At 41.2% G+C, this 27,301-nt stretch overlaps 1 protein-coding gene across 2 annotated transcripts in view; it reads right to left on the bottom strand.

The window, feature by feature from the left end:
• Wdr64 (WD repeat domain 64) overlaps positions 1–27,301 on the bottom strand; it is a 123,785-nt gene that overhangs the window by 60,337 nt on the left and 36,147 nt on the right. For both annotated transcript variants that reach the window (XM_006250343.5, XM_039091435.2), the window contains one exon: positions 10,860–10,939. In XM_006250343.5, the coding sequence (XP_006250405.1) occupies positions 10,860–10,939 (80 nt within the window). The remainder of the gene's footprint in view (positions 1–10,859; positions 10,940–27,301) is intronic.

Below are 27,301 nucleotides of genomic sequence, written 5' to 3'. Positions count from 1 at the left end.
AGTCATTGTTAACCATTTTTGCATTTTTACTGCACATGTGTGCATGAGTGCATGCATGCGCGAGAGCGCGCGTATGTGTGTGTGTGTGTGTGTACAACCACCTGTGCATGCCAGTGTGAACACCAGAGGTCAAGTTGAGGTGTCTTATTTTTGAGTCAGGGTCTCTCTGAAGCTCATCCTCTCAGGTAGGTGGGAGCCTGAGGAATATGGATGAGTTATGACAGTTCATCACTTACATACAGGATACAATGATTAGATCAGGATGGTATCTTCTATCACAGATTTGTGTCTCTCTGTATTGGGAACATTTTAAAATCCTGTCCACTGTGAAATATTCACTTAATTGCTTTCATTTAAAAACCCTGTCTATTGTTGAAAACAGTCAATTAACAGCTCTCAGGTATAGTTATGCTACTGTGCTTCGGAATGTTGGAAGGCATTCCCTGTGCCCAAACGTGTGCCTGTAACCATCAACCACCTGATCTCGTCCCTCCCTCCCCTACTCCCTTCTCAGGCTCTGATAGCTACTATCCTCTACCCTCTTTAAGACCAACTTTGAAATTTCCCATGGAAATGTACTATTTGTCTTCCGGTGTTTGCCTTATTTCATTAGCATGACATCTGCAAATTTGTCCACATTGCTATAAATGATGGCAAATTCCTTTTTTTATTTATATAGCTAAATAACTTTCCCTTGATGGTTCATAATCTTTTAACCATTATCTACAATGTATAATTCTCTGGTTCTGGATTTCCCCTCTTACTTTATTCATCAATGCTGTAAACAACAACAACAACAAAACCAAGCCCATCTGTGTGTTCACGTTTGTTTCTTTCATTAGTTGCTAATAGTAAGTTTCCAGAAGTAGAAACATATTAAATCATGTTTATGACTTTAAAATGCACTGCCAAGTTGCTTCCCAGAATGCTTCTACCACAGCACAAGGCCAGTAGCTCTGTGGTCTAACCAGCAAGTGGACGCTGTGATTTAAAGTAAAAAACAACTTTAAAGCAGCTAAAATAAAACATACATGCTGACAAGCAAACTCAGGTCCCTCTGCTTCTGTAGCAAGTGGTCTTATATGAACCATTGCCCCAACTCCTTCATCCCACTTTCTGTTCTATTATACTGGACACACATCTACATCACTAAACTGAATAATTTAATACTTTAAATCACTCAATCCTTAGGAGTTCGTGTAATATAAGGATGTTAGGTTATACAACTTCAAGAATATTGTCTTGGAATTCCATAATACTTTTATGATTCAGCTTCCAGGATGATAGTTAATGAGTTATTTGTGAAATAGAATATCCAATATCTTTAAAAAAAATCTATATTTTAAAAATCATTACACAATTTACTTTTTAAAAACATAAATAAGTTATAGCCATGCATTTGTGCCCATAATAAAGGCTGCTTAAAACAAATAAGTTTCAAAATAATATGACACGGGCAATGAAAATATCTTCCTTCTTAGTCATGTAAACTCTGAGCTCTTGTGTTTCTTTCACTGAAAATTGGTACCTGAACACCCAACTGCAAGGAATCCAGTTGGGTTCCCAAGAAGAGAAGTCTCGCACGTGTTGCAAAACTAGCCAGTTTCTGCATGCACATGCATGTGTGTGTGTGTGTGTGTGTGTGTGTGTGTGTGTGTGTGTGTGTGTGGCCCATAAAGGTGTGGTTGTGCGTTTTCATAGCGTGGGTGCTCACCTGCCTCAGGGCACTTGAAGAATTCAGAGGAGAACCTTTGGGTACCACCCTCTCCTTTCTACCTTGTTCTAGTCAGGGTCTCATAACCAGGGGACAGTCATATATATATATATAAACCCTGAAATTCGACTGATCTGTTCTACTTGACCTACAGCACGCCCTTGTCTACCCACATGACTGACTTGCCTGTAAGCGCTAGATACTTTTTTGTTTAAGTAGACACATCCCTACTGAAAGAGCCAGCTAGATACAGGGAACAATTGGGTGACTTGGTAACTAGATATTCATAGATTAGCCAAATGTAATAGACATAGAGAATCCAGCGATTCCAATTGTTTTGCAGGGTCCCGAGAAAAACAACTGTACTATTTTCTCTACCCTTTCCATTCTCTCCCAATCCACTTCTTCAAGAATATACCAGAATACCTCCATACTTTAAAAAAATTCCCGAGTACCATGTCAACGCAACATCCCACTCCATAATCATTAGCTATTATTTATTTAAAATGGTCTACTAGGCTCCGTTTTGAGACAGCCCCTCTTCTGGCTTACAGTGGTGTCCAACCAGGTAACACATGGTAAGAGCTCATTAAGTAGTTATCGGGCCGTTATGACTTGGTTGCTAGGAGAGGTCACAGCTTAGAGGTTGAGTGTTAAGTGCCAAAGGATGGTGGCCGGGAGAACAGGCATTGGACCTTGGTTGGTTCTTCGCATAGTCCCTTTGTGAAGGTCAACTGTTTTTATCTAGGCACTTAGATCTTGGAGTAGCATGAGAAGGAGGCTGAAAAACTAAGACTCAGATGGCTCTTATTTTCTATAGACCGAATTGTGCCCTCTCAAAATCCATGTTGAAGTCATAATCATCAGTGTGGGGATATTTGGGGAGGAGGCTAGCTTTTAGTAAGGCCATAAAGATGAGGTCCTCATAAGAAGAGGACCAGGCAGTTTGCTTCTTATCTCCCCACCTCATGAGGAGGCCACCTATATATATACACCATGAACATGGTCCTTATTAGGAGGTGACCATATTGATACTTTGATCTTAAACTGAAAGCCTCCAGAACTATAAGATAATAAAATTTTGTTGTTTAAACTACAGAATCCATGGTATTTTGTTATGTCAGCTATATATATACACCATGAACATGGTCCTTATTAGGAGGTGACCATATTGATACTTTGATCTTAAACTGAAAGCCTCCAGAACTATAAGATAATAAAATTTTGTTGTTTAAACTACAGAATCCATGGTATTTTGTTATGTCAGCTAATCTTAATACAGCAATGCAGTATTAGAAAGTAGATAAGCAGGAAATTAGTTGTTTTAGATGTCAATCAAATTGTACTTTATTTTTTATTGGTTATTTTATTTATTTACATCCCCCTTCCCGGTTTCCCCTCCTCAAACCCCTGATCCCCTTCCCCCTGCTTCTTTGAGGATACTCACCCACCCACTCCCAAGTCACCGAAGTGTTAAGAGCAACAATCAATCTTTATTGAGAAATTTCTACCCACATGGAAATTTGCTGGATCTTAAGGTATATAAATTCTAGATTTTATTCTTCCCCAAAATCTACTTTATTTTTTTTATTTTTTATTTTATTTTTTTTATTAACTTGAGTATTTCTTATATACATTTCGAGTGTTATTCCCTTTCCCGGTTTCCGGGCAAACATCCCCCTCCCCCCTCCCCTTCCTTATGGGTGTTCCCCTCCCAACCCTCCCCCCATTGCCGCCCTCCCCCCATAGACTAGTTCACTGGGGGTTCAGTCTTAGCGGGACCCAGGGCTTCCCCTTCCACTGGTGCTCTTACTAGGATATTCATTGCTACCTATGGGGTCAGAGTCCAGGGTCAGTCCATGTATAGTCTTTAGGTAGTGGCTTAGTCCCTGGAAGCTCTGGTTGCTTGGCATTGTTGTACTTTTGGGGTCTCGAGCCCCTTCAAGCTCTTCCAGTTCTTTCTCTGATTCCTTCAATAGGGGACCTATTCTCAGTTCAGTGGTTTGCTGCTGGCATTCGCCTCTATATTTGCTGTATTCTGGCTGTGTCTCTCAGGAGTGATCTACATCCGGCTCCTGTCGGTCTGCACTTCTTTGCTTCATCCATCTTGTCTAATTGGGTGGCTGTATATGTATGGGCCACATGTGGGGCAGGCTCTGAATGGGTGTTCCTTCAGTCTCTGTTTTAATCTTTGCCTCTCCCTTCCCTGCCAAGGGTATTCTTTTTCCTCATTTAAAGAAGGAGTGAAGCATTCACATTTTGATCATCCGTCTTGAGTTTCGTTTGTTCTAGGGATCTAGGGTAATTCAAGCATTTGGGCTAACAGCCACTTATCAATGAGTGCATACCATGTATGTCTTTCTGTGATTGGGTTAGCTCACTCAGGATGATGTTTATCAGTTCCAACCATTTGCCTACGAATTTCATAAACTCGTTGTTTTTGATAGCTGAGTAATATTCCATTGTGTAGATGTACCACATTTTCTGTATCCATTCCTCTGTTGAAGGGCATCTGGGTTCTTTCCAGCTTCTGGCTATTATAAATAAGGCTTCAATGAACATAGTGGAGCACATGTCTTTTTTATATGTTGGGGCATCTTTTGGGTATATGCCCAACAATAAATTAAATTAATAAATTTAATAAATTAAAACAATAACATTTTTACTTATATATATTTTGTGTGTACATGCATGTAGGTGGGGTGGAAAGCATTTGTGTGCCATGGTTCATGGTCCTCTTTTTCTATTTTGTTCATCCCAGAGGTTGAACTCATGTTTGGCAAGTTTGGAGGCAAGCACCTTTACCTGAGGTAAAGCCATCTGACCCAATGAGCCATCTGACCCAAAGTCTACTTTTTTTACGAAAAACAAGTCATGTGCTTTTGAACTGTGGCATTTCCTCTGTAGTGCTCCCCCTAGTCTCTCTTCCTGACCTTTGATGGAGTGAAGAGGTTTTATTCCCATGCTCTCTGGGCCTCAGCCTTCCACAGCACTGACCCTGTAATTGTGGTTGCTCGTAGTTTATATGGTGAGCACTGAATTAGTTGTTTGCGGTAAGGTTGACAAACAACATGTGCGTGTTTTTTGCCTGTTAAGTTTTAATGTGAAATCTAATGTATCATTTATCAGCTCTCTGAGGAGCTTGCTCTACTAGTGCAGTTAACATATACCACAGTTATTTTGTGAGAATAAATGAACTTATACATGTCTAACTGAACAGATCCTGATTTGTATAATATTGGGGGGTGGGGGGAGGGCACGGGAGAAGTTTCCACATGGACATGTGAAGTATGATTCTTGGTTCAAAGTATTTATAATCTAATATAGCCACAAGGCAAGTGTGAAATATTAAGAGATAAAGAGACAAGAGATAAAGTGTTCATAGGCAAATTCAAAAATGAATAATCAAATAATGATATCAAATGTAATGTATTACTTTTTTACCATTTATATCATACATTATAGTTCATAAGGAGTTGATTCTCTGTTGTGTTATTTTCCATTTAACTCATTCTCTGTCTTTTGTTTCCTCTCTCTCCCTTTTCCTAAGGCAGGATTTAAACAAAGCTACTCATCAAAGACAGGCTTTTCTTTCTTTTAGCAAACTCGTCTCTGCTGTCGTCATTCAGTCCTAGCTCAACGCTTTTGATGAAATGAGCTGGCTCAGATCACAGAGGACTGTGTGGGAGAGCACCCTGGTGTACAGCATCACAGTGGTCCAGATCACAGAGGATGATGTGGGAGAGCACCCTCGTGTACAGCATCACAGTGGTCCAGATCATAGAGGATGATGTGGGAGAGCACCCTCGTGTACAGCATCACAGTGGTCCAGATTACAGAGGATGATGTGGGAGAGCACCCTCGTGTACAGCATCACAATAGTCCAGAAAAGAGAAAACCAGGCTGAGGGCAAAGATAGTTGACTGAACCTTAGTTCCACTAGCTGACTAGCACAGCTTGTGGCAAATTGTTTTCTTTGCAGGGGCCTCCGTTGCCTCTTGTATAAAATGATGACTTTTCAAGATTCGGTCCTGCTCCATTTTAGCTCTGGGAAGACAAGGTTACTTCGGTGAGTGTAGAGAACAAGCTCACATTGTTATAGCAACGAGGAAGCCTTGGAGGGTTCAGTTCCATGCCTCAAAGTACAAATTCCAATAATGCAGTACTGTTTAACCCTCACTGCTTTTCACCAGCCACAGCTCAGAAGTACAGTATTACCAGGCACGTTCCAAGATTTGCCCCTCGGGCTCATAGGTACAGATAACATTGACTGCAGCATTCCTGAAGTAGGTGTTACTACTACTAGGGAAAGTGGGGCTCTCTGTGGAAGAAAGTCTGTGACTTGTGTACCACATGAGGAAGAACTTTTGCTTGCGTTCCCAGAAATGTATCCTGTACATGAAGCAAGGCTCTGGGCTGAGTCACTAGTCAATAAGAATATTACTCAGAGGGGCGGGATGTTTACAGTTGCTGAGAATTTGCAATGTCTACTTATAGAGGCTTTATTAACTGACAGTTCAAAAGACTGTGCATGGTGTAAAGTAGCAGTTGCTCACTGATCATACTACAACACATTTGATTCTTTCATCACAGCCTCCTGACCAGGGCTTTGCCTGTGTGCACTGTAGAGGAAACAGTCTTCCTTTGGCTACATCCGGAGTAGGCCTACTGTTTGTGTGGATGCTAACTGCGTCCTCATACAGTGTGAGTGGCGCCACCAGAATGAGCAGAAAGGCTGCGTGAGGCCACATGATATGGAGCTCTCGAGATATGCAATGCTTCAGTTATATCTTGCATGATCATCTCCATCCGTTGACTCAGGCTCTGCCTTGCATTAGTTCTGTCTAGACTTGTCTTATTTCTGTTATTAGATTTTGAATTTGTGAGGGTTAGGAACACAATCTGATGTTCCTAACACAGTCTGATGGTCCAGAGCTCTTCATCAATAACAGCTGCATAAAGATACTTGAATATAACATGAAAAAAATGCACACAGTGCTCCTCAGTTAGCAGAGGACGGAGACTGGAATGACTGTTCAGAACATTCCAGATGAGGTGCTTAATTCTTGAAATGATCAATGAAAACAACATTAACTTTTAAAAACAAATAATGTTGAACATTATTTGTTCAACAAATAATGCTTAGAAACTTAACTTTTGCTTACTTAGGTTTGTTGTTGTTTTTTTGTAAGTACCCAGTCTTGGTGGGCATCTGTTTGTTTGTTTGTTTCCTGAAGAGCTCCTGTTTTTACCAAGCTCATCAAGGGTCCTAGCACACTTACACAGGCAGCTGCGCTGAGCAGAACAGCACTTGTACATTCGTAGTCAGCAGCAGCACTTGCACATGGCTGAGTCACTAATCAGCAAGAGTATTGTCCCGGGGAGGGGATGTTTGCATTTTCTACCAATAGAGCCTCCACATCTGTGGGAATTCGGTAAGTCGTGCACACTGGAAAGTACTTGCTTGTCGGTCATGCTGCTCCACATTTGATTGCCTTCACAGGAGCTCAAAACCCCATAATTTATAGCATCTCTAAGCTGAAGTTGAGGATTTTGTACTATGGTTAACACTGAGGTTAGTGGCATCAATGCCCTTATCTACAAACAGTAAAGTCATTCCCAGAACTTTCACTCAACATTCTCCCTTGGAATTGAATACAAAACTATGCTTACAAAGAATTCTAAAACTGATATCCATAAAGCTTCGCTTTCTTTTGTGTGTGAGCATGGAAAGATAGTTATGATGAATGTGTCCTTCATGTTTGGCCAGCAACTTGAATACTGCTTAGTTAAAGCATTGGTTATGAATAGGATGCTAGGCCAATATTTTTATCTGATTACAGACATGCCCTGATGGGGCAGAATCTATTGCAGTTTAATTCTTAGACATTGCTATAGTTTGGATTTGGAATGTTCTCCTTGAGCCCTGTTTGTACCGCTGTTGAGAATTAGTGAAAGCTTTGGGAGGTGGAACTGAGTGGAAAGAAATGAGGTCATTAAAGGAAGACCTCCAGAAGAGACACTGGAAGCATGACTTCTCTCTCTCTCTCTCTCTCTCTCTCTCTCTCTCTCTCTCTCTCTCTCTCTCTCTCTCTCTCTCTGCTAGATGCCATAAGGTGAACAGGACATTTCTGCCATGTTTTCTGGCCATGATGGTCTGCCTCTCCATAGGCCTATAGTAACAGGGCCAAATCACCAAGGGCTAAAGCTTTTGGAAGTGTAAGGTGAAAGAAACCTTCCCTCCCTTTAAATGGAATGTTTCAGGAAGTCTGTCACTTCAGTGAATGACGATTAGCATGGTGTGCTCAGTGCTTCATCTGTCAGATCACTTCATGAATCACTGGCGCTCCCTCCACTTCCTTCTGGCTCGTAGTCTAGGCTTGGCACTGTACCTATGTACCCATTCCTAACAAGAAAAGATAAGGGATGACAACTATCAACTCAGGAAGAGGCTACAGGCGTCAAGAAATCATGATGCGATTTGCTCTCTATAGGAAGTACCAATCTCTTGCATTTGTTCTTGTGTTATGAAGTAGGCTTTGGTAGAGTCTCCTTTAATGGCCAGTGTAATGAGACTATGGGGAATGCAGACTATGGGAAACCAGATCATGGGATCTTGGAATTGCCACTAAGTGTTAGGAAACATGCTTCAGGTCCACTCACTGGTCTGCAGACGACTCTCCTTCATGCCTTCCTTTCTTTTCTTCATGCCTTTAGTTGAAGGTTCGCAATATTGCAGTCATGGTTGCCTTGTGCTAATTAAAAAGCTTCTTTCTCTTTGAAGGTGTAGTTTTCTATAGACTATCCAGTGATACTTGGTAACAATTTTTTAAAATAGTATTTGAAACATAAGCTAATTTCAAAAATGTATTTTGAAATGCTAAAAGTGCAATATAAATTTAACTGTAAAGTGTAGCATGTACGTGAAAACACAAGACTTACATTCTCAGAGATTACTCCGGACTGGAATAAGCATGTCTTAGGATTTCTATTGCCATGAAGAGACACCATGAACATGGCAACTCGGATATAGGAAAACATTTAATTGGGCCTCATTTACAGTTTAGAGGTTTGGTATATATTGTTATCGTGCCCAGGAAGTATGGCAGCATGCAGGCGGACCTGGTGCTTGAGTTCTGCATCTGAACTAGCAGGCGGCAAGAAGAGAGTGACGCTGGGCCTGGCTTGGACATCTGAGACCTCAGAGCCCACCCCCAGTGATACACTCCACCACCAAGAGTAGAGCTGTTTATACTTAGCAATACAGATACGTCAGGAGTTCTATCTCAGTACTTCACTACCAAAGTGACTTTGCTTATACACTGTAAATGAATTGTATTGACATTTAATTTTAAATACATTTTACTTTAATTTTTTGAGGGGCACATGTATCACAGTGCACATGTATGCGGAGGTCAGAGGAAAACTCGTGGGAGTCAGTTCTCTCCTTCTGCCATGTGGGTTCTGGGATTGAACTCAGGTGGTCAGGCTTGGCCCAGGGCACCCCCAGTCAGTGAGCCATCTCACTGATCACAAAACTAATATTTATTGAAAACCTATTAGTGCTAGGCATCCATTCACTGTTTTAATTCTAAACATTACCATATGAAACACACCCCCAGTCAGTGAGCCATCTCACTGATCACAAAACTAATATTTATTGAAAACCTATTAGTGCTAGGCATCCATTCACTGTTTTAATTCTAAACATTACCATATGAAACACACACTTTTCTTATACATATTCTATAAGCAAGTAATATCATGAACTCCACTCAAGATGAGATTGAAGCTTTAAAGGGGTAAGAAGTCTGCCCACTGCATAGCCTGGTAGTGGATTTACACCCAGCCTGGCTACACAGCCCAGACTCATAGTCATCACTGGAGACGAGCAGAATCTGAGCCCAAAGCTTAGGACTGTCTTCCATCTTCCCATGAAGTTTCCCATGTTGCCATCCCTCCCCTTGCTCTTGGGAAAGGGCCGTTCCCATCTTCTACCTTACTACTCCTTGAAGTTTCGTATTCTTTAAGGTTCTGACCTTGGTCTCTACTGTCTACTGGCTTACAGTCTACTGTCTCTGTCAACTGGCCCTTGACTTTTCTGATCAGAGACTCCAGGACTCCTTTCAAATTGGGGAGCTTGTGGTCTCACATAGAAAAAAAAAACAAACAAACCATATCCTAGAAAAATTAAAGTCATGTTTACTCTGAAACACAATAGTAAAGCAGAGGAAAATTTGTTTCACATATTCTTGAGCTAAGGAAGGTAATTTTCTCTTATTTTTGAGATTATAATAAAATTATATTATTTCTCCCTTCACTTTCTCCCCTCCAATCCTCCCATATACATCTTTTTGCTCTCTTTCAAATTCATGGGTTTTTTTCATTAATTGATGTTACATGTATATATAATGTAAATATAACTTGCTGAGTCTGAATAATGTTATTTATATGTAAGTTTTGGGAGCTGACCACTTGGTATTAGACAACCAGTTGGTGTGTCCTTCCCTAGAGAAGACTATTTCTCCCACTCTCAGCATTCCCTAGATGCCTGTAGTTCTTTGTGTAGGATTGAGGCCTTGTGGTCTTTTACCCGGTCCACTTTGGCATGGCTTTTATTGTTCAAGTTCAGTTCAAGAGTTCAAGTATAAGTAGTCAGGTTGATGAGACCATGGTTGGAGCTTCTGTCATTACTAAGAGATGCACCTCACAGCAAACTCCCTGATCCTCTGGTTCTGACAACCTTTCCAGCCCCTTTTCTTCAATGTTCCCTGAGCTTAGGTGTTTTGTAAATATATCCACAAGTCTGTGTTCTGACTGGTTATGGTTTTCTGCAATGAACTCCATCTTTTGCAAAGAGAAGTTTCCTTAGTAAGGGTAAGGACTGATCTCATCTGTAGGTATAAGAACAAATACTTAGAATGTAGTTGAGAAATTACGCTGGTTCAGAAAAGTCATGGCTGTAGCTTCTCCTCCAAGGTCCATGACTTCACTAGCCCTGAGAGAAGGCTTTGTTAAAGTATGACATCATGTCCAATAGCTGAATAGAACAGGCAACACTTGAATTATTCTAGAAAGTGATTTCTGGCCATAAAACATAAAGAGAGTTCCTGTGAGGAAACCAGAATGGGAGCTGCCCTCTTACCTCCAGTGACAATCACATTTGCTTTCAAACAGTAGCAGAAACTGTTGGCTCCTCTTGGCATGGCAAATTCTCTGACAGGCCTGGGAGACAAAATTAGATGTGAAACATTAATTGTAGCTTAGAAATAGAGTGTGTTTAATGGGCTCATTTCTAAATTGCTCATAAACCTATTTGTCTATAATAACTCTGATAAGTAGTGGCAGAATACTCACTGAGGCCCAGAACCTCTTAATTCCATGTTTTAATTTGGGTATTTATCAAAGTCCCATGGACTAAAGACCTTGAGTCACAGTGCATTGAGAGGTAGGAGAGCCTCTAATAGGTGGAGCTCAATACATAGGGGTTGGGATACATAAATACTCTTTCTTGCTTTGCTTAATGACTGCTGCTAGGTGATAAACAGTTTGCTCCACCATGCACCTTCCTCCCCCACCACCCATGCCACCATGACATGGCATAGCAAGTCCACAAGTAACAGCCAGGGCCAAATCAGCAAGAACTGAAACTTCCAAAATTGGGAGTCATAATGACCCATTTCCCTTTTGTTATTGATTGATCTGAGGTACTCTTAACAGCAGTGGAAAACAGACTGGATATTTAAAAACCATCCCTAGTCTGTCACTGTTACAAATACTGCTGATACACCGGATTCTGCCCTTGGGCCATTGTTTTCTGATTCTTGCTTGAGATCTGGGAACATGAATCTTGAATCAGTACTGGGCTATGATTGTTTTCAAATTCTCAAAATGTTTTTTAGTACTTTAGATCTTAGGGGAATGGGAAAGGGGGAATGAAAGTCTATTAAGCACTCAAAGTTATAAGCATCAAAGCAGGCACTTTATGACAGCTGACTTAAATGATTTTATGTCTATGAAAGTCTTCATTCCCTTTCACAGATGGGAAAACTGAGGCTAATCTATAGTCATAGAAACTTGTACTATCCCACCCCATAGCAAACTTATGGAGCAACGCTGTCCTCTTTGCTCTATAATGCTCTCCCTCTGAACTGGGCAACTAAGAAAAAGTAACGCTGGGAATTTGCTTGCTCTCCCGTGGGAAACTACCAAGTTGTGACAGGGTTGGAGACCCAGAGTGTATGCTACAACGGGACAGCATGTTATGTGGTAATTAACTGCACATATTCATCAGCTTCCTGGTACATAGTTCTAATTCTGAAAAATCTGTACAAAATAATAACCAGTACACCAATCGCTTCTGATATTAAAATTTTTTTTGAGAATTCCTTTTCCTGTCTTTTGGGGAGATGTGCTGATTCCCATTTGATCAGCTGACCAGTTATGCATTTGTATAAGTACAGCTTCATCTGAAGACCCATTATAGGAATTGCAGAAATAGGGAACATGTGGCATTAGGAATGGAGGAATCCAACTGTCCTCTTGTGATGGCTCTCGGGCGGCCGTGGCAGTCCAGGAAAACATGGTCACAAGTATCACTCGAGAAATCTCTTCAGCCTCTAGATTTAGCCTCAGAGAGAGAAGAGGGCGCAGCTGAGAGGGTTCCTGGAACATCGGATAGATCAAGGAGCCCTGTTTGCTGAGGTGGCCTGAGTATTTTTATCTCCTTGCTTCCTGACTCTAGCTGTCATCAGCAGAGATGCAATTACCACCCACCAAATTCCAAGAGAGATGGTAAATATTAGGAAGTCCAGGATTCATCTGGAAGAGACTCCTGACTTGTGAGAAATAGATGCTCTTTGCAGCAAACCCTACACAGCTGGTTGGAATGTTAAACCTGTCAGGTAATCTGCCTGTGACTCCTTTTTTTTTTTTTTTTTTTTTTTGGTTCTTTTTTTTCAGAGCTGGAGACCGAACCCAGGGCCTTGCGCTTCCTAGGCAAGCACTCTACCACTGAGCTAATTCCCCAACCCCCTGCCTATGACTCTTAAGGACCAGGTCTGTAGGACATTATGCACCATAAGAATGAAAGCTTCCTACAACAGATTTTTTGGGGTGTGAGGTGTGTGTGTGTGTGTGTGTGTGTGTGTGTGTGTGTGTGTGTGTGTGTGTGTGTAATAGAAAATAGGGATAACAAAAAAGTAAAAAAAAAAAGAATGTGAAAATATTACTAAGCCAAGTCTTTTTTATAAGGTCACCCATACTACTGTGCCACACACAAAACTATTAATTCTCTGCCTAGAATCAAATAGCTATCTGGTCATGTTTTCCCTGACAAAAACTCAGCATCTGGTCTGAGATAAAAGACCAGATGTGGATCTCTGCACCATTCCACCCTCTGTTCGTGAAGATCTCTGTTGATGCCCCATCTCCTAAAAGCAGCCTCTCCTGAGCATCCCACTAAAACACTGAAAGGTCCTTCGACTCCATCCCTTCATTTCTACTGTTTGCTTAGCCTCTGCCTTTCCCACCAGAGCACGAGCCCCATGACAGCAGAAAGGGTCTTTGTTAATTATTCATTTTACTTTTGCGATTTCATAATAATAAGTAGGTCATTTCTCCTCTCCCCCTTCCCTCCCTCCAAATCCTTCCCCATAGCCTTCCTTGATCTCTTTCAAATTTGTGGTCTCTTTTTACCTTCATTGTTGCTACATACACTTACATATGTACACAAATATTTCTAAATGTAACCAGTTCAGTCTGTTTGATGTTATTTGTATGTATGCTTTGGGGGCTGACCATTTGGTGTTGGAAAACCAAATGATTTGGTATGCTCTTCCTCAGGGAAGACCACTTCTCCTGCTCTCAACATTCCTTAGCTGCTTCTAGGTTTTCGTGTAGGGTCAAGGCCTCGTGGGCTTTCCCCCATCCACTGTGACACGTCTACTGCTGCTCAGCTCATATTTAGGCGGTCATGTTGGTGAGACTTCGTGGGTTCTGACATTCCCAGGAGACACAATCTCCCACCAAATTTCCTGATCCTCCAGCTCTTTATCTTCCTGCATCCTCTTCTTCAGTGTTCCCTGAGCCTTAGGTGTGGGAGTTGTTTGTCGGGATATGTCTCCTGAGACTGGGCTCCACCACTCTGTGTACTCACCGATGGTGGTTTTTTCTGTAATGATTTCTGTTTGTGTAAACAAAACGTTCCCTTGATGCAGGGCAAGGATTACCTGTGGTTATAAGGACAAAAATTATAAGTTGTACTGGCTTAGTAAAAGTGGTGGTTTTAGGTTCTTCTCCAAGATCCGTGACTTTGCTAGCCCTGGGTATTTGGCTAGGTTTCCAGTACTGGGTATGGTTTCATCATTGATGAGTGGTTCTTCAGTCCAATTAAAGAGCTGTGGTTACTGTCTAGGTCTGTGTGCTACTGTTGCACTCTTAGGGGTATGGTTTCCATGTTGGCCATTGCTGTGAAGCATCATACATGGGTAGGATTATCAACGGCTTCCCTCCTTTGGAAGCTTTCATGTACTTTCTGGTGCCATGAAATCTATTCCTCAGGGAGGAGGCCTTCAGGTCAGTTTTAGTTCAGGGGTATCTGGGCCATGTTTCTGAAGTGTATGGTGTTTTCAGCATTAGGAACTTACTTTCTACCTCTGGCGTTGGGGCAATAGCAAGCAATAGCCTGTTTGTTTTGTTGTTGTTGTTGTTGTTGTTGTTTTGTTTTTTTAATGTATTCCAGTACATTAATACTTGCAACTAGATCTGGACTATAATAGGCATACAGCAAACCTTAAGAGTTTATAAAACGACTGCCAGGCACAGTACTGCACGCCTTTAATCCCAGCACTTGGGAAACAGAGGCAGGTAGAGCTCTGTGGTTTGAGTCCACAACCTGGTCTACTTGGTAAGTTCTAGGCCACTCAGAGCTACATAGTGAGACCCTGTGTCAAAACAAGACAAAACATAACCACAAAAATAATTTTTAAAATGAAAGAGATCTCTCATTTATTTTTTTATCCTGTAGGTTATCAGTTCTGAAAAATTCTGAAGAAAAAATCTGTTCTTTCTCCATACCTGCCTCCATTGGTAAAAATTCCTTATTATTTTTTTTCTCTTTCTTTTTTTTTTTTATTAACTTGAGTATTTCTTATATACATTTCGAGTGTTATTCCCTTTCCCGGTATCCGGGCAAACATCCCCCTCCCCCCTCCCCTTCGTATGGGTGTTCCCCTCCCAACCCTCCCCCCATTGCCGCCCTCCCCCCAACAGTCTAGTTCACTGGGGGTTCAGTCTTGGCAGGACCCAGGGCTTCCCCTTCCACTGGTGCTCTTACTAGGATATTCATTGCTACCTATGAGGTCAGAGTCCAGGGTCAGTCCATGTATAGTCTTTAGTTAGTGGCTTAGTCCCTGGAAGCTCTGGTTGCTTGACATTGTTGTACATATGGGGTCTCGAGCCCCTTCAAGCTCTTCCAGTTCTTTCTCTGATTCCTTCAACGGGGGTTCTATTCTCAGTTCAGTGGTATGCTGCTGGTATTCGCCTCTGTATTTGCTGTATTCTGGCTGTGTCTCTCAGGAGCGATCTACATCCGGCTCCTGTCGGTCTGCACTTCTTTGCTTCATCCATCTTGTCTAATTGGGTGGCTGTATATGTATGGGCCACATGTGGGGCAGGCTCTGAATGGGTGTTCCTTCAGTCTCTGTTTTAATCTTTGCCTCTCTCTTCCCTGCCAAGGGTATTCCTGTTCCCCTTTTAAAGAAGGAGTGAAGCATTCACGTTTTGATCATCTGTCTTGAGTTTCATTTGTTCTAGGCATCTAGGGTAATTCAAGCATTTGGGCTAATAGCCACTTATCAATGAGTGCATACCATGTATGTCTTTCTGTGATTGGGTTAGCTCACTCAGGATGATGTTTTCAAGTTCCAACCATTTGCCTACGAATTTCATAAAGTCGTTGTTTTTGATAGCTGAGTAATATTCCATTGTGTAGATGTACCACATTTTCTGTATCCATTCCTCTGTTGAAGGGCATCTGGGTTCTTTCCAGCTTCTGGCTATTATAAATAAGGCTGCAATGAACATAGTGGAGCACGTGTCTTTTTTATATGTTGGGGCATCTTTTGGGTATATGCCCAAGAGAGGTATAGCTGGATCCTCAGGCAGTTCAATGTCCAATTTTCTGAGGATCCTCCAGACTGATTTCCAGAATGGTTGTACCAGTTTGCAACCCCACCAACAATGGAGGAGTGTTCCTCTTTCTCCGCATCCTCGCCAGCATCTGCTGTCACCTGAGTTTTTGATCTTAGCCATTCTCACTGGTGCGAGGTGAAATCTCAGGGTTGTTTTGATTTGCATTTCCCTTATGACTAAAGATGTTGAACATTTCTTTAGGTGTTTCTCAGCCATTTGGCATTCCTCAGCTGTGAATTCTTTGTTTAGCTCTGAGCCCCATTTTTTAATAGGGTTATTTGTTTCCCTGCGGTCAAACTTCTTGAGTTCTTTGTATATTTTGGATATAAGGCCTCTATCTGTTGTAGGATTGGTAAAGATCTTTTCCCAATCTGTTGGTTGCCGTTTTGTCCTAACCACAGTGTCCTTTGCCTTACAGAAGCTTTGCAGTTTTATGAGATCCCATTTGTCGATTCTTGATCTTAGAGCGTAAGCCATTGGTGTTTTGTTCAGGAAATTTTTTCCAGTGCCCATGTGTTCCAGATGCTTCCCTAGTTTTTCTTCTATTAGTTTGAGTGTGTCTGGTTTGATGTGGAGGTCCTTGATCCACTTGGACTTAAGCTTTGTACAGGGTGATAAGCATGGATCGATCTGCATTCCTCTACATGTTGACCTCCAGTTGAACCAGCACCATTTGCTGAAAATGCTATCTTTTTTCCATTGGATGGTTTTGGCTCCTTTGTCAAAAATCAAGTGACCATAGGTATGTGGGTTCATTTCTGGGTCTTCGATTCTATTCCATTGGTCTATCTGTCTGTCTCTGTACCAATACCATGCAGTTTTTATCACTATTGCTCTGTAATACTGCTTGAGTTCAGGGATAGTGATTCCCCCTGAAGTCCTTTTATTGTTGAGGATAGCTTTAGCTATCCTGGGTTTTTTGTTATTCCAGATGAATTTGCAAATTGTTCTGTCTAACTCTTTGAAAAATTGGATTGGTATTTTGATGGGGATTGCATTGAATCTGTAGATTGCTTTTGGTAAAATGGCCATTTTTACTATATTAATCCTGCCAATCCATGAGCATGGGAGATCTTTCCATCTTCTGAGGTCTTCTTCAATTTCCTTCTTCAGTGTCTTGAAGTTCTTATTGTACAGATCTTTTAATTGCTTGGTTAAAGTCACACCGAGGTACTTTATATTATTTGGGTCTATTATGAAGGGTGTCGTTTCCCTAATTTCTTTCTCGGCTTGTTTCTCTTTTGTATAGAGGAAAGCAACTGATTTATTTGAGTTAATTTTATACCCAGCCACTTTGCTGAAGTTGTTTATCAGCTTTAGTAGTTCTCTGGTGGAACTTTTGGGATCACTTAAATATACTATCATATCATCTGCAAATAGTGATATTTTGACTTCTTCTTTTCCGATCTGTATCCCCTTGACCACCTTTTGTTGTCTGATTGCTCTGGCTAGAACTTCAAGAACTATATTGAATAAGTAGGGAGAGAGTGGGCAGCCTTGTCTAGTCCCTGATTTTAGTGGGATTGCTTCAAGTTTCTCTCCATTTAGTTTAATGTTAGCAACTGGTTTGCTGTATATGGCTTTTACTATGTTCAGGTATGGGCCTTGAATTCCTATTCTTTCCAGGACTTTTATCATGAAGGGGTGTTGAATTTTGTCAAATGCTTTCTCAGCGTCTAATGAAATGATCATGTGGTTTTTATCTTTCAGTTTGTTTATATAATGGATCACGTTGATGGTTTTCCGTATATTAAACCATCCCTGCATGCCTGGGATGAAGCCTACCTGGTCATGGTGGATGATTGTTTTGATGTGCTCTTGGATTCGGTTTGCCAGAATTTTGTTGAGTATTTTTGCGTCGATATTCATAAGGGAAATTGGTCTGAAGTTCTCTTTCTTTGTTGTGTCTTTGTGTGGTTTAGGTATAAGAGTAATTGTGGCTTCATAGAAGGAATTCGGGAGTGATCCATCTGTTTCAATTTTGTGGAATAGTTTGGATAATATTGGTATGAGGTCTTCTATGAAGGTTTGATAGAATTCTGCACTAAACCCGTCTGGACCTGGGCTCTTTTTGGTTGGGAGACCTTTAATGACTGCTTCTATTTCCTTAGGAGTTATGGGGTTGTTTAACTGGTTTATCTGTTCCTGATTTAACTTCGGTACCTGATATTTGTCTAGGAAATTGTCCATTTCCTGAAGATTTTCAAGTTTTGTTGAATATAGGCTTTTATAGTAAGATCTGATGATTTTTTGAATTTCCTCTGAATCTGTAGTTATGTCTCCCTTTTCATTTCTGATTTTGTTAATTTGGACACACTCTCTGGGTCCTCTCGTTAGTCTGGCTAAGGGTTTATCTATCTTGTTGATTTTCTCAAAGAACCAACTTTTGGTTCTGTTGATTCTTTCTATGGTCCTTTTTGTTTCTACTTAGTTGATTTCAGCTCTGAGTTTGATTATTTCCTGCCTTCTACTCCTCCTGGGTGTATTTGCTTCTTTTTGTTCTAGAGTTTTTAGGTGTGCTTCAAGCTGCTGACATATGCTCTTTCCTGTTTCTTTCTGCAGGCACTCAGCGCTATGAGTTTTCCTCTTAGCACAGCTTTCATTGTGTCCCATAAGTTTGGGTATGTTGTACCTTCATTTTCATTAAATTCTAAAAAGTTTTTAATTTCTTTCTTTATTTCTTCCTTGACTAGGTTATCATTGAGTAGAGCATTGTTCAATTTCCACGTATATGTGGGCATTCTTCCCTTATTGTTATTGAAGACCAGTTTTAGGCCGTGGTGGTCTGATAGCACGCATGGGATTATTTCTATCTTTCTGTACCTGTTGAGGCCCGTTTTTTGACCAACTATATGGTCAATTTTGGAGAAAGTACCATGAGGAGCTGAGAAGAAGGTATATCCTTTTGCTTTAGGATAGAATGTTCTATAAATATCTGTTAAGTCCATTTGGCTCATGACTTCTCTTAGTCTGTCTACGTCTCTGTGTAATTTCTGTTTCCATGATCTGTCCATTGATGAGAGTGGGGTGTTGAAATCTCCCACTATTATTGTGTGAGGTGCAATGTGTGTTTTGAGCTTTAGTAAGGTTTCTTTTACGTATGTAGGTGCCCTTGTATTTGGGGCATAGATATTTAGGATTGAGAGTTCATCTTGGTTGATTTTTCCTTTGATGAATATGAAGTGTCCTTCCTTATCTTTTTTGATGACTTTTAATTGAAAATTGATTTTATTTGATATTAGAATGGCTACTCCAGCTTGCTTCTTCTGACCATTTGCTTGGAAAGTTGTTTTCCAGCCTTTCACCCTGAGGTAGTGTCTGTCTTTGTCTCTGAGGTGTGTTTCCTGTAGGCAGCAGAATGCAGGGTCCTCGTTGCGTATCCAGTTTGTTAATCTATGTCTTTTTATTGGGGAGTTGAGGCCATTGATGTTGAGAGATATTAAGGAATAGTGATTATTACTTCCTGTTATATTCATATTTGGATGTGAGGTTATGTTTGTGTGCTTTTCTTCTCTTTGTTTTGTTGCCAAGACGATTAGTTTCTTGCCTCTTCTAGGGTATAGCTTGCCTTCTTATGTTGGGCTTTACCCTTTATTATCCTTTGTAGTGCTGGATTTGTAGAAAGATATTGTGTAAATTTGGTTTTGTCATGGAACATCTTGGTTTCTCCATCTATGTTAATTGAGAGTTTTGCAGGATACAGTAACCTGGGCTGGCATTTGTGTTCTCTTAGGGTCTGTATGACATCTGTCCAGGATCTTCTGGCCTTCATAGTTTCTGGCGAAAAGTCTGGTGTGATTCTGATAGGTCTGCCTTTATATGTTACTTGACCTTTTTCCCTTACTGCTTTTAATATTCTTTCTTTATTTTGTGCGTTTGGTGTTTTGACTATTATGTGACGGGAGGTGTTTCTTTTCTGGTCCAATCTATTTGGAGTTCTGTAGGCTTCTTGTATGCCTATGGGTATCTCTTTTTTTAGGTTAGGGAAGTTTTCTTCTATGATTTTGTTGAAGATATTTACTGGTCCTTTGATCTGGGAGTCTTCACTCTCTTCTATACCTATTATCCTTAGGTTTGATCTTCTCATTGAGTCCTGGATTTCCTGTATGTTTTGGACCAGTAGCTTTTTCTGCTTTACATTATCTTTGACAGTTGAGTCAATGATTTCTAGGGAATCTTCTGCTCCCGAGATTCTCTCTTCCATCTCTTGTATTCTGTTGGTGAGGCTTCTGTCTACAGCTCCTTGTCTCTTCTTTTGATTTTCTATATCCAGGGTTGTTTCCATGTGTTCTTTCTTGATTGCTTCTATTTCCATTTTTAATTCTTTCAACTGTTTGATTGTGTTTTCCTGGAATTCTTTCAGGCATTTTTTCGATTCTTCTCTGTAGGCTTCTACTTGTTCTCTAAGGGAGTTCTTCACGTCTTTCTTGAAGGCCTCTAGCATCATGATCAAATATGATTTTGAAACTAGATCTTGCTTTTCTGGTGTGTTTGGATATTCCATTTTTATTTTGGTGGGAGAATTGGGCTCCGATGATGCCATGTAGTCTTGGTTTCTGTTGCTTGGGTTCCTGCGCTTGCCTCCTGCCATCAGATTATCTCTAGTGTTACTTTGTTCTGCTATTTCTGACAGTAGCTAGACTGTCCTATAAGCCTGTGTGTCAGGAGTGCTGTAGACCTGTTTTCCTGTTTTCTTTCAGCCAGTTATGGGGACAGAGTGTTCTGCTTTCGGGCTTGTAGTTTTTCCTCTCTACAGGTCTTTAGCTGTTCCTGTGGGCCTGTGTCTTGAGTTCACCAGGCAGGTCACTTGCAGGGGAAAAGTTGGTCCTACCTGAGGTTCCGAGGCTCAAGTGTGCTCATGGGGTACTGCCTAAGTCCTCTCTGCGGCGGCAGCAACCGAGGAGATCTGTGCCGCTCTTTCCGGGAGCCTCCGTGCACCAGGGTTCCAGATGGCGTTTGGTGTTTTCCTCTGGCGTCTGGATGTGCGCAGAGTGCAGTCTCTTCTGGTTTCCCAGGCGTGTCTGCCTCTTTGTAGGTTTAGCTCTCCCTCCCACGGGATTTGGGTGCAGAGAACTGTTTATCCGGTCTGTTTCCTTCAGGTTACGACGGTGTCTCAGGCGCCGGGGTCCTGCCGCTCCTGGGCCCTCCCCTACGGGAACCCAGTTTCCTCTTGGGCCAGGGATGTGGGCAGGGGTGGGCAGTGTTGGTGGTCTCCTCCGCTCTGCAGCCTCAGGAGTGCCCACCTGACCAGGCGGTGAGGTCTCTCTCCCACGGGGTTTGGGAGCAGAGAGCTGCTGCGGGCCGGGATCCGCAGGTGTGGGACTTCCGGTAAAACACCTCCTTATTATTTTTAAAAATTCCCTCAGTTGATCTTTCTTTTTTTCACTTGATTTCCTCTAATCCATTCTCTAATTTAAAGACAAAGTGACCTTAAAAATAAAAATTTTTCTATGCCCCATCTCAGTGTGTGTGTGTGTGTGTGTGTGTGTGTATGTGTGTGTGTGCAAGCGCACATACTCAGACAGGGTGGTCTTCCCATAGCCTTGAGTTTAAAATTCTAACTCTAGGGATTGGAAACATGGCTCAGCAGTTGAGGGCACTGACTGTTCTTCCAGAGGACCTGGGTTCAAGTCCCAGCACCCACGTGGCACCTCACAACTGCTTATAACGGTAAGATCTGACATCTTCATACAGACATGCATGGAGGCAAAACACCAACGCACATAACATGAAAATAAATAAGTTATTTAGGAAACCCTAGCTCGAGGACAACTCACAGCCTCTTCCTGTCTGCTTCGTTCAGCTTTACCCTTCCCAGCTCATGTTCACAGGGCTCCAATCTAGAACTCACTCCTCTCTTTCTCACTTGCATTTACAAATGCCATGTCTTTAAGACATCTGTTTGCCCACTCCCACCCACCCAATTACTTTGCCAGGCTAACTGTAACCAGTTTTCAAAGCTCGGCATACCTGGCATGTCTCTCCTCTAAGAACTCTTCCCCAGGACTGCTCATCCACCCTGCCTGGAGGTGCAGACAGCATTCTTGCTTGTTACATCTACACTGCGATGCTCATGGTCCTTTATGGGAATGCTTTATAAGGTGTTAGCGCCTGACCAAGGGCTTAGTCCTTTTCATCTTTAATTCACAGGACTCTAATAATAGCATCTTGGACATAGTCTCTCACTGCTAAACAGAGTATTCAGCTTGCTCTACAGCTTCCTTGGGAGTCGTGTATATTCATAGTATGCAACAAACAAAAATAGGATGTTGAATATAATATTTCTTACTTCCTTATAAAAACATAACCCAAAACAGAATTAATGTGCAGAAAACACAAAGGGCAATACGTGAAGGACTGCCAAGCTTCCCTTCCAGAGTCAGGGAAAGGTCAGAATAAGTCTCTAGTGTTGGTGTTATCTGTCCCTTAAAAAAAGCATGGAGTTTGTGCAAAATAAATTAGAAAGGTTATCTCAGCTTCCAAACATTAACAAAGTCCCAACATGGGCTATCTAGGAAGCAGAAAGACAGTCGGGGTTACAGAGAGCTAAGTAAAAGGCTATGGGGAGCATGAAGTGGAAGGGTATTCAGGGACAACTCCATAAACTTGCTGTATGCAGATGTCAAAATATAGAAGTTATTGACATAGGGGGATGATCTTTTTCTGGAGAATATATGAAGAGAGCCTGGGAAGTAGAAGGGAGGAGGATAGGAAGATAACATATACTCAAAGAGTATGTTACTTGGGAGCAATACACACACTGGTGATTGATGGTGAAGGTAGAGGTGGGGATCATGAAGAACAAAGAACTATACAAGGCATACGTATCCAACTTGGGTAATGGACAGATACTGATGTCACCAGGCAAATATGGTATAGTCGGTATGTAATATGGTACAGTCTATATATACTGAATGGTGGTTCCTATATGACCATTTGAGTTCGAGGGGCTGTGGAGTCTTCCCGTCAAGCTAATGAACATGGACACTTAAGTCTAAATACCAATGTGTGGAAAAGACGCCTATCATGTCTGAGGAACATGAAGACAGTGAAAAAGGAAAGGTTTTGGTGATAGAACTCTCAAAATGCCATTGCCTAGGGCAAACACATCATGAAGGCTCGCATTTATAAAGAACGAATAGCAAGATACAAACAAACTCCTGGACTTCTAGAATCCCGAAAAACAAATTCTTCTCGAGTAAGATGAGCAATGCTCGTCTCCTGGGGCTTGATGATTCCCCAGGAGCAGGTTGGGCACCACCTAGAAGGCTGTGAATGGAAATAGACACATCAGGTGCAGGCAGTGAATGGAGGTAGACACATCAGGTGCGGGCAGTGAATGAAGAGCTCTCTTTCCAAAGTGGCTTAGAGGGGAGGAAAAGATGTTGTACAATCATGAGGAGGAGCCTGTCGGCCAGGCAAGGTTCCTCAGAGCTAGACATGGTGGTGTATGCTCGTCAGACTAGCCTTTGGAGAGTGGAGACAGGATTGGGAATTTAAGGCCAGTGTCTTCGATGCAGGAAGTTCCAGGCCAGTCTGAAGTACACCATCACTCAGAACAAGGCAACTCAGATACAGTGGTGTAGTCATTACAGGTTGAAGGTAGAGAGTGAAAGAGTAGCGAGATCTTCGAGAAGACAGAGGGGTTTTGCAAAGTCAATGAAGAAACAGATACCTCGTCCTCTGTAATGAGGAAAGTGAAGTAAGGGTGACCATGGACAATCTTGAAGGTTGTTGTGCATCAGAAAGTCTCCCTTGAGGCCCTACATTTGTGTATCAGACAGAAGGATAGAACATCGTGTGGAGAGCAGGGGGAGGGGATGCTTGGAAGAGTCACTGATGCAGGTGGTAGAGGAAGCAGATGAATGTCTGGAGAGGCGGCTGGGAGTGGAGGCTTGGGGCTCTGCTAAGCTAAAGGGCTGGGGTTTGGCTGAGTGATGTGGTGGGTAGTCATGGGTGTATACCACACACAATGGTGAACTGTGAGCTCAGGTGCCCAATGTAATGCCCAGTGAAGAAAGACAATGAGGGAGATGAGTGAAAGGTGAGATAACAAAACAAGAGGGCTCAGTAAGGTCACCTAGTGCATATAGCAGAACTCGGTCTACAACAACAAGGTTCAGAGCTCAGAGATACTGATGCTGGGGTTTCTGAAGCAACGAGGTCTAAGTGGAGGGTAAGGACCTGTGATGCTGTTGCAGCCAAGTGTGCTGGCTAGTTTTAAACATCAACTTGCCACAACCTAGAATCAACTGAGGAGTCACTATTAATCAAATTTGCCTGGGGGCGTGTCTGTGGGAGACTGGCTTGATTGCTTCAGAAGAGAACCCAGCCCACTGTGGACAGCACCATTTCACAGGCTGGGCTCTGAACTGTATCAGAATACAGAAAGTTGCTATTGGTCAGGGTATTTGTCGGTGCAACACAAATGGAACCAGAACATGAAGTTATTTGTTTCCACTTTATCACATTATCACTGGTAATAGGCATCAACCCTTACCTTAGCGATAGTCTCTAAGAAGGAAGACATATAGTGTCTCATACCTCTAAGCCCAGATACAATGTGTTGTTTACACTGTTGTAACTTGTTGGGTAAAATCATGGCTGAATATTAATCTCTTCATTCTTTCGTTCTAGTTCATGCTGGTAGATATCTGATCTCTTTGAGCTTTGCACAACGCTAGCCCTTAACACTCCTCTTACTGAGCTTCTGTATGCATTCCTCAAGTGTGCCAGGGTTCTTAAGGCACTGCTTGGCATTGCTGCTTATCTTCCTATGTGCTAGTGGGCTAGTAAGTATTTACTTTATATTTGAGGACTAGGATGGGAGAGAGCCATTACTCACTAGTGTTTGTAGGTCTGCATGAACTATTTTATTCCTATCATGGGTAATCCTTGAATACTAATTGGTAAAAGAAACAGAACTGTAGCATTGAATAGTATCTATATTTTCTGGAGACAGAAAAATATCAAGAAATTAACTGTAGACTATAGTAAAATAAATGGGAGGCAATAGGTTCAGTTTAGGATTTATTTTACCTTTGCTTTTTGATATAATTGGATTGCGAGTTTATATCATTTAACTTTTAGCGATAGCAGCATTTAGCAAAAGTTTACCAAACTCCTGAACTCTCAGGTGATGGGCGCTAGCTCTGCAGAATACGCCCAATCTCATGTCCACAGTTGGTTTTTCACTTAGATTTTTAAGCAGTTAGAGGCAAAGGTCACGACTTAAACCTGTTGACTAAATATTTGTTGAATGATGGCTATCATTCTGGATGAAAGACTGCCTCATAGAATCACTGCATGCCCCGGCTGCCAATCACTTGTCATGATTGCCTTTGAAGAGCCCTGGAACTATCAGCACTGGTAGGTAATATTGTAGCTCCAAAATCACTCTCCTTGGAAATGACAACTAGACAAGGTCAAGTACAGTTACTACAAGACCACAAGGGTCTGGTATGGTTCCATATAGGGAGTGGAGGGACTCTTGAATGAGTAAAGTCCTTAGTTAATATGTATTTTGACATGGGCATTGCCTGTCGAAGACTACAAGACCAATTGGCCCGTGAAATGAACAAAGCCATCACCCATATGATACCCAGGCTAAAAGGAAATGGCAAAGCTTTTCTTGGGAGAACGAGTGTGAGTGGTTATGAAGGACTGGCCAGTGTGCAAAGACTAGCATAGGCAGCTTCCTTCTCCAGGATGTTTACAGTCTAAGACTGCTCATCTGCAGAAACCCCCTACCACACCTAACTAATCCATTACTCTTCTTGTGCTGTAACTAATGAACATGCTAAAGATCTATATTGTAGTGTCAGTATCAGAGGACCCTACATGATCTCAACTTTACTGTACATGTGCCTGTATATCTGTCCTTTCTTCTTTTTCTCATCACCAGTAGCCAGGGTTCCAGGACCCAAGTCCCATAGGTCAAGGCAGATATGTTTCACAATGCACAGCCATGGCTGTTGTCCAAGGTTACATGGCCATGTTATAAATTACCAACAAAAGATAAACATCAAATTGGGTATCCAGTTGTGGCAATTTCTCAATTACTTTGTGTTTCAGAAATATATTTCCACAAAACACCAGCATGGACTCATTTGCAATTAATGATGTTACAGAAACTAAATAAAACTTTCTAATTAATTGCATCATCTAAATGACATTTGTGGAACTTGATCCAGTATCAGGGAATGAAATTATTTTTAATGTGCTGTGAAGCTTTTCAATTCATTTCTCAATGTGATAACATTATAGACCAAAATGAACATTTTTTCAGTTTCTAAGTAATGAATACAAAATATGGGTCTTTCAGAAAGTCTATGATATTTTTTAAAAAAGGAAAATGTAAGGTTGTCAGTCATCTGAGGGATGTGTAGTCTATTCTATTAAAATTTTAATTCTTATACCTTTACTTAAGCTTAGCTTAGAGTTTAAAGAAACTCTTCCTTGACATGGTAAGAGGTTGTTTTTGTTTTCTTGTGTTGTTTTGATTTTGGATTTGTCTTTTTCTACCTACTATGTATATATCAATTTTATGTCTTTATCTTTATTTATATAATATATAATATTATACATAAGATATATAGTATATATTTATACTATATTATAATAGAATATATATAATATATATTAATATGTTTCTTGTAAGCAATATAAGTTCTTATTTTGTTTGCTGTTACTGTTTGTTTCTGTTTTTATCATTAGACAATTTCCATCACGTAGCTGTGGTGTTTACTATTGACATCTGAAGTGGTTGTTGACATTAAATTTCTTTCTACTCCATTCATTATTGTTTTCCAGTCATTGCCCTTGTAGTTTGCTCTGATCTTTGTCTCCTGTTCTTTTTCTAACTTTTTGTTTGTTTTAACCGAGCATCCTCTGTGTTTGTATTTTTTATGCTTCCGACGCTTGTTCGTTGTTTAGTTTCTGTATCCATGCATGTTTGCACCACTCTTTGACTGGCTCATTTCACATCATTAAGGTTCATAACGATTGTTTTGTTTCTTGGAGCAGCAACTGTTTCCTCCTATTCCCATCTCTCTTCCTCTCCTTCCTAAGGTTCCATACACAGCATACAAATTCACATTAGTGCAAGTAATTTACAATATAAAATAGTACTAACTTTCTCTGCAATCCCTCGTTAATCGCTTTCATTGTTCTTTGACTTGTGTACAAGTGTGTATATATGTACACATGCTCAAAAATGTTGTTGATGTTGTGACAGGTGCTAATCAATTAGATCAATTAAAATTAAGAAAACAAAAGGCATTTTACCCTCAGTTTTTCTTCTTTTCATGCTTTTTCCTCTTATGTAAACAGGAATCTCTCCCCCAAGACATTTCTACACTTTAAAGAGCTTCTCATGGTATTTCTAGCAAGAAG

This window comes from Rattus norvegicus, chromosome 13 (assembly GCF_036323735.1).
Source record: "Rattus norvegicus strain BN/NHsdMcwi chromosome 13, GRCr8, whole genome shotgun sequence".
NCBI lineage: Eukaryota > Metazoa > Chordata > Mammalia > Rodentia > Muridae > Rattus > Rattus norvegicus.
This window is presented reverse-complemented; position numbering and strand designations above follow the sequence as displayed.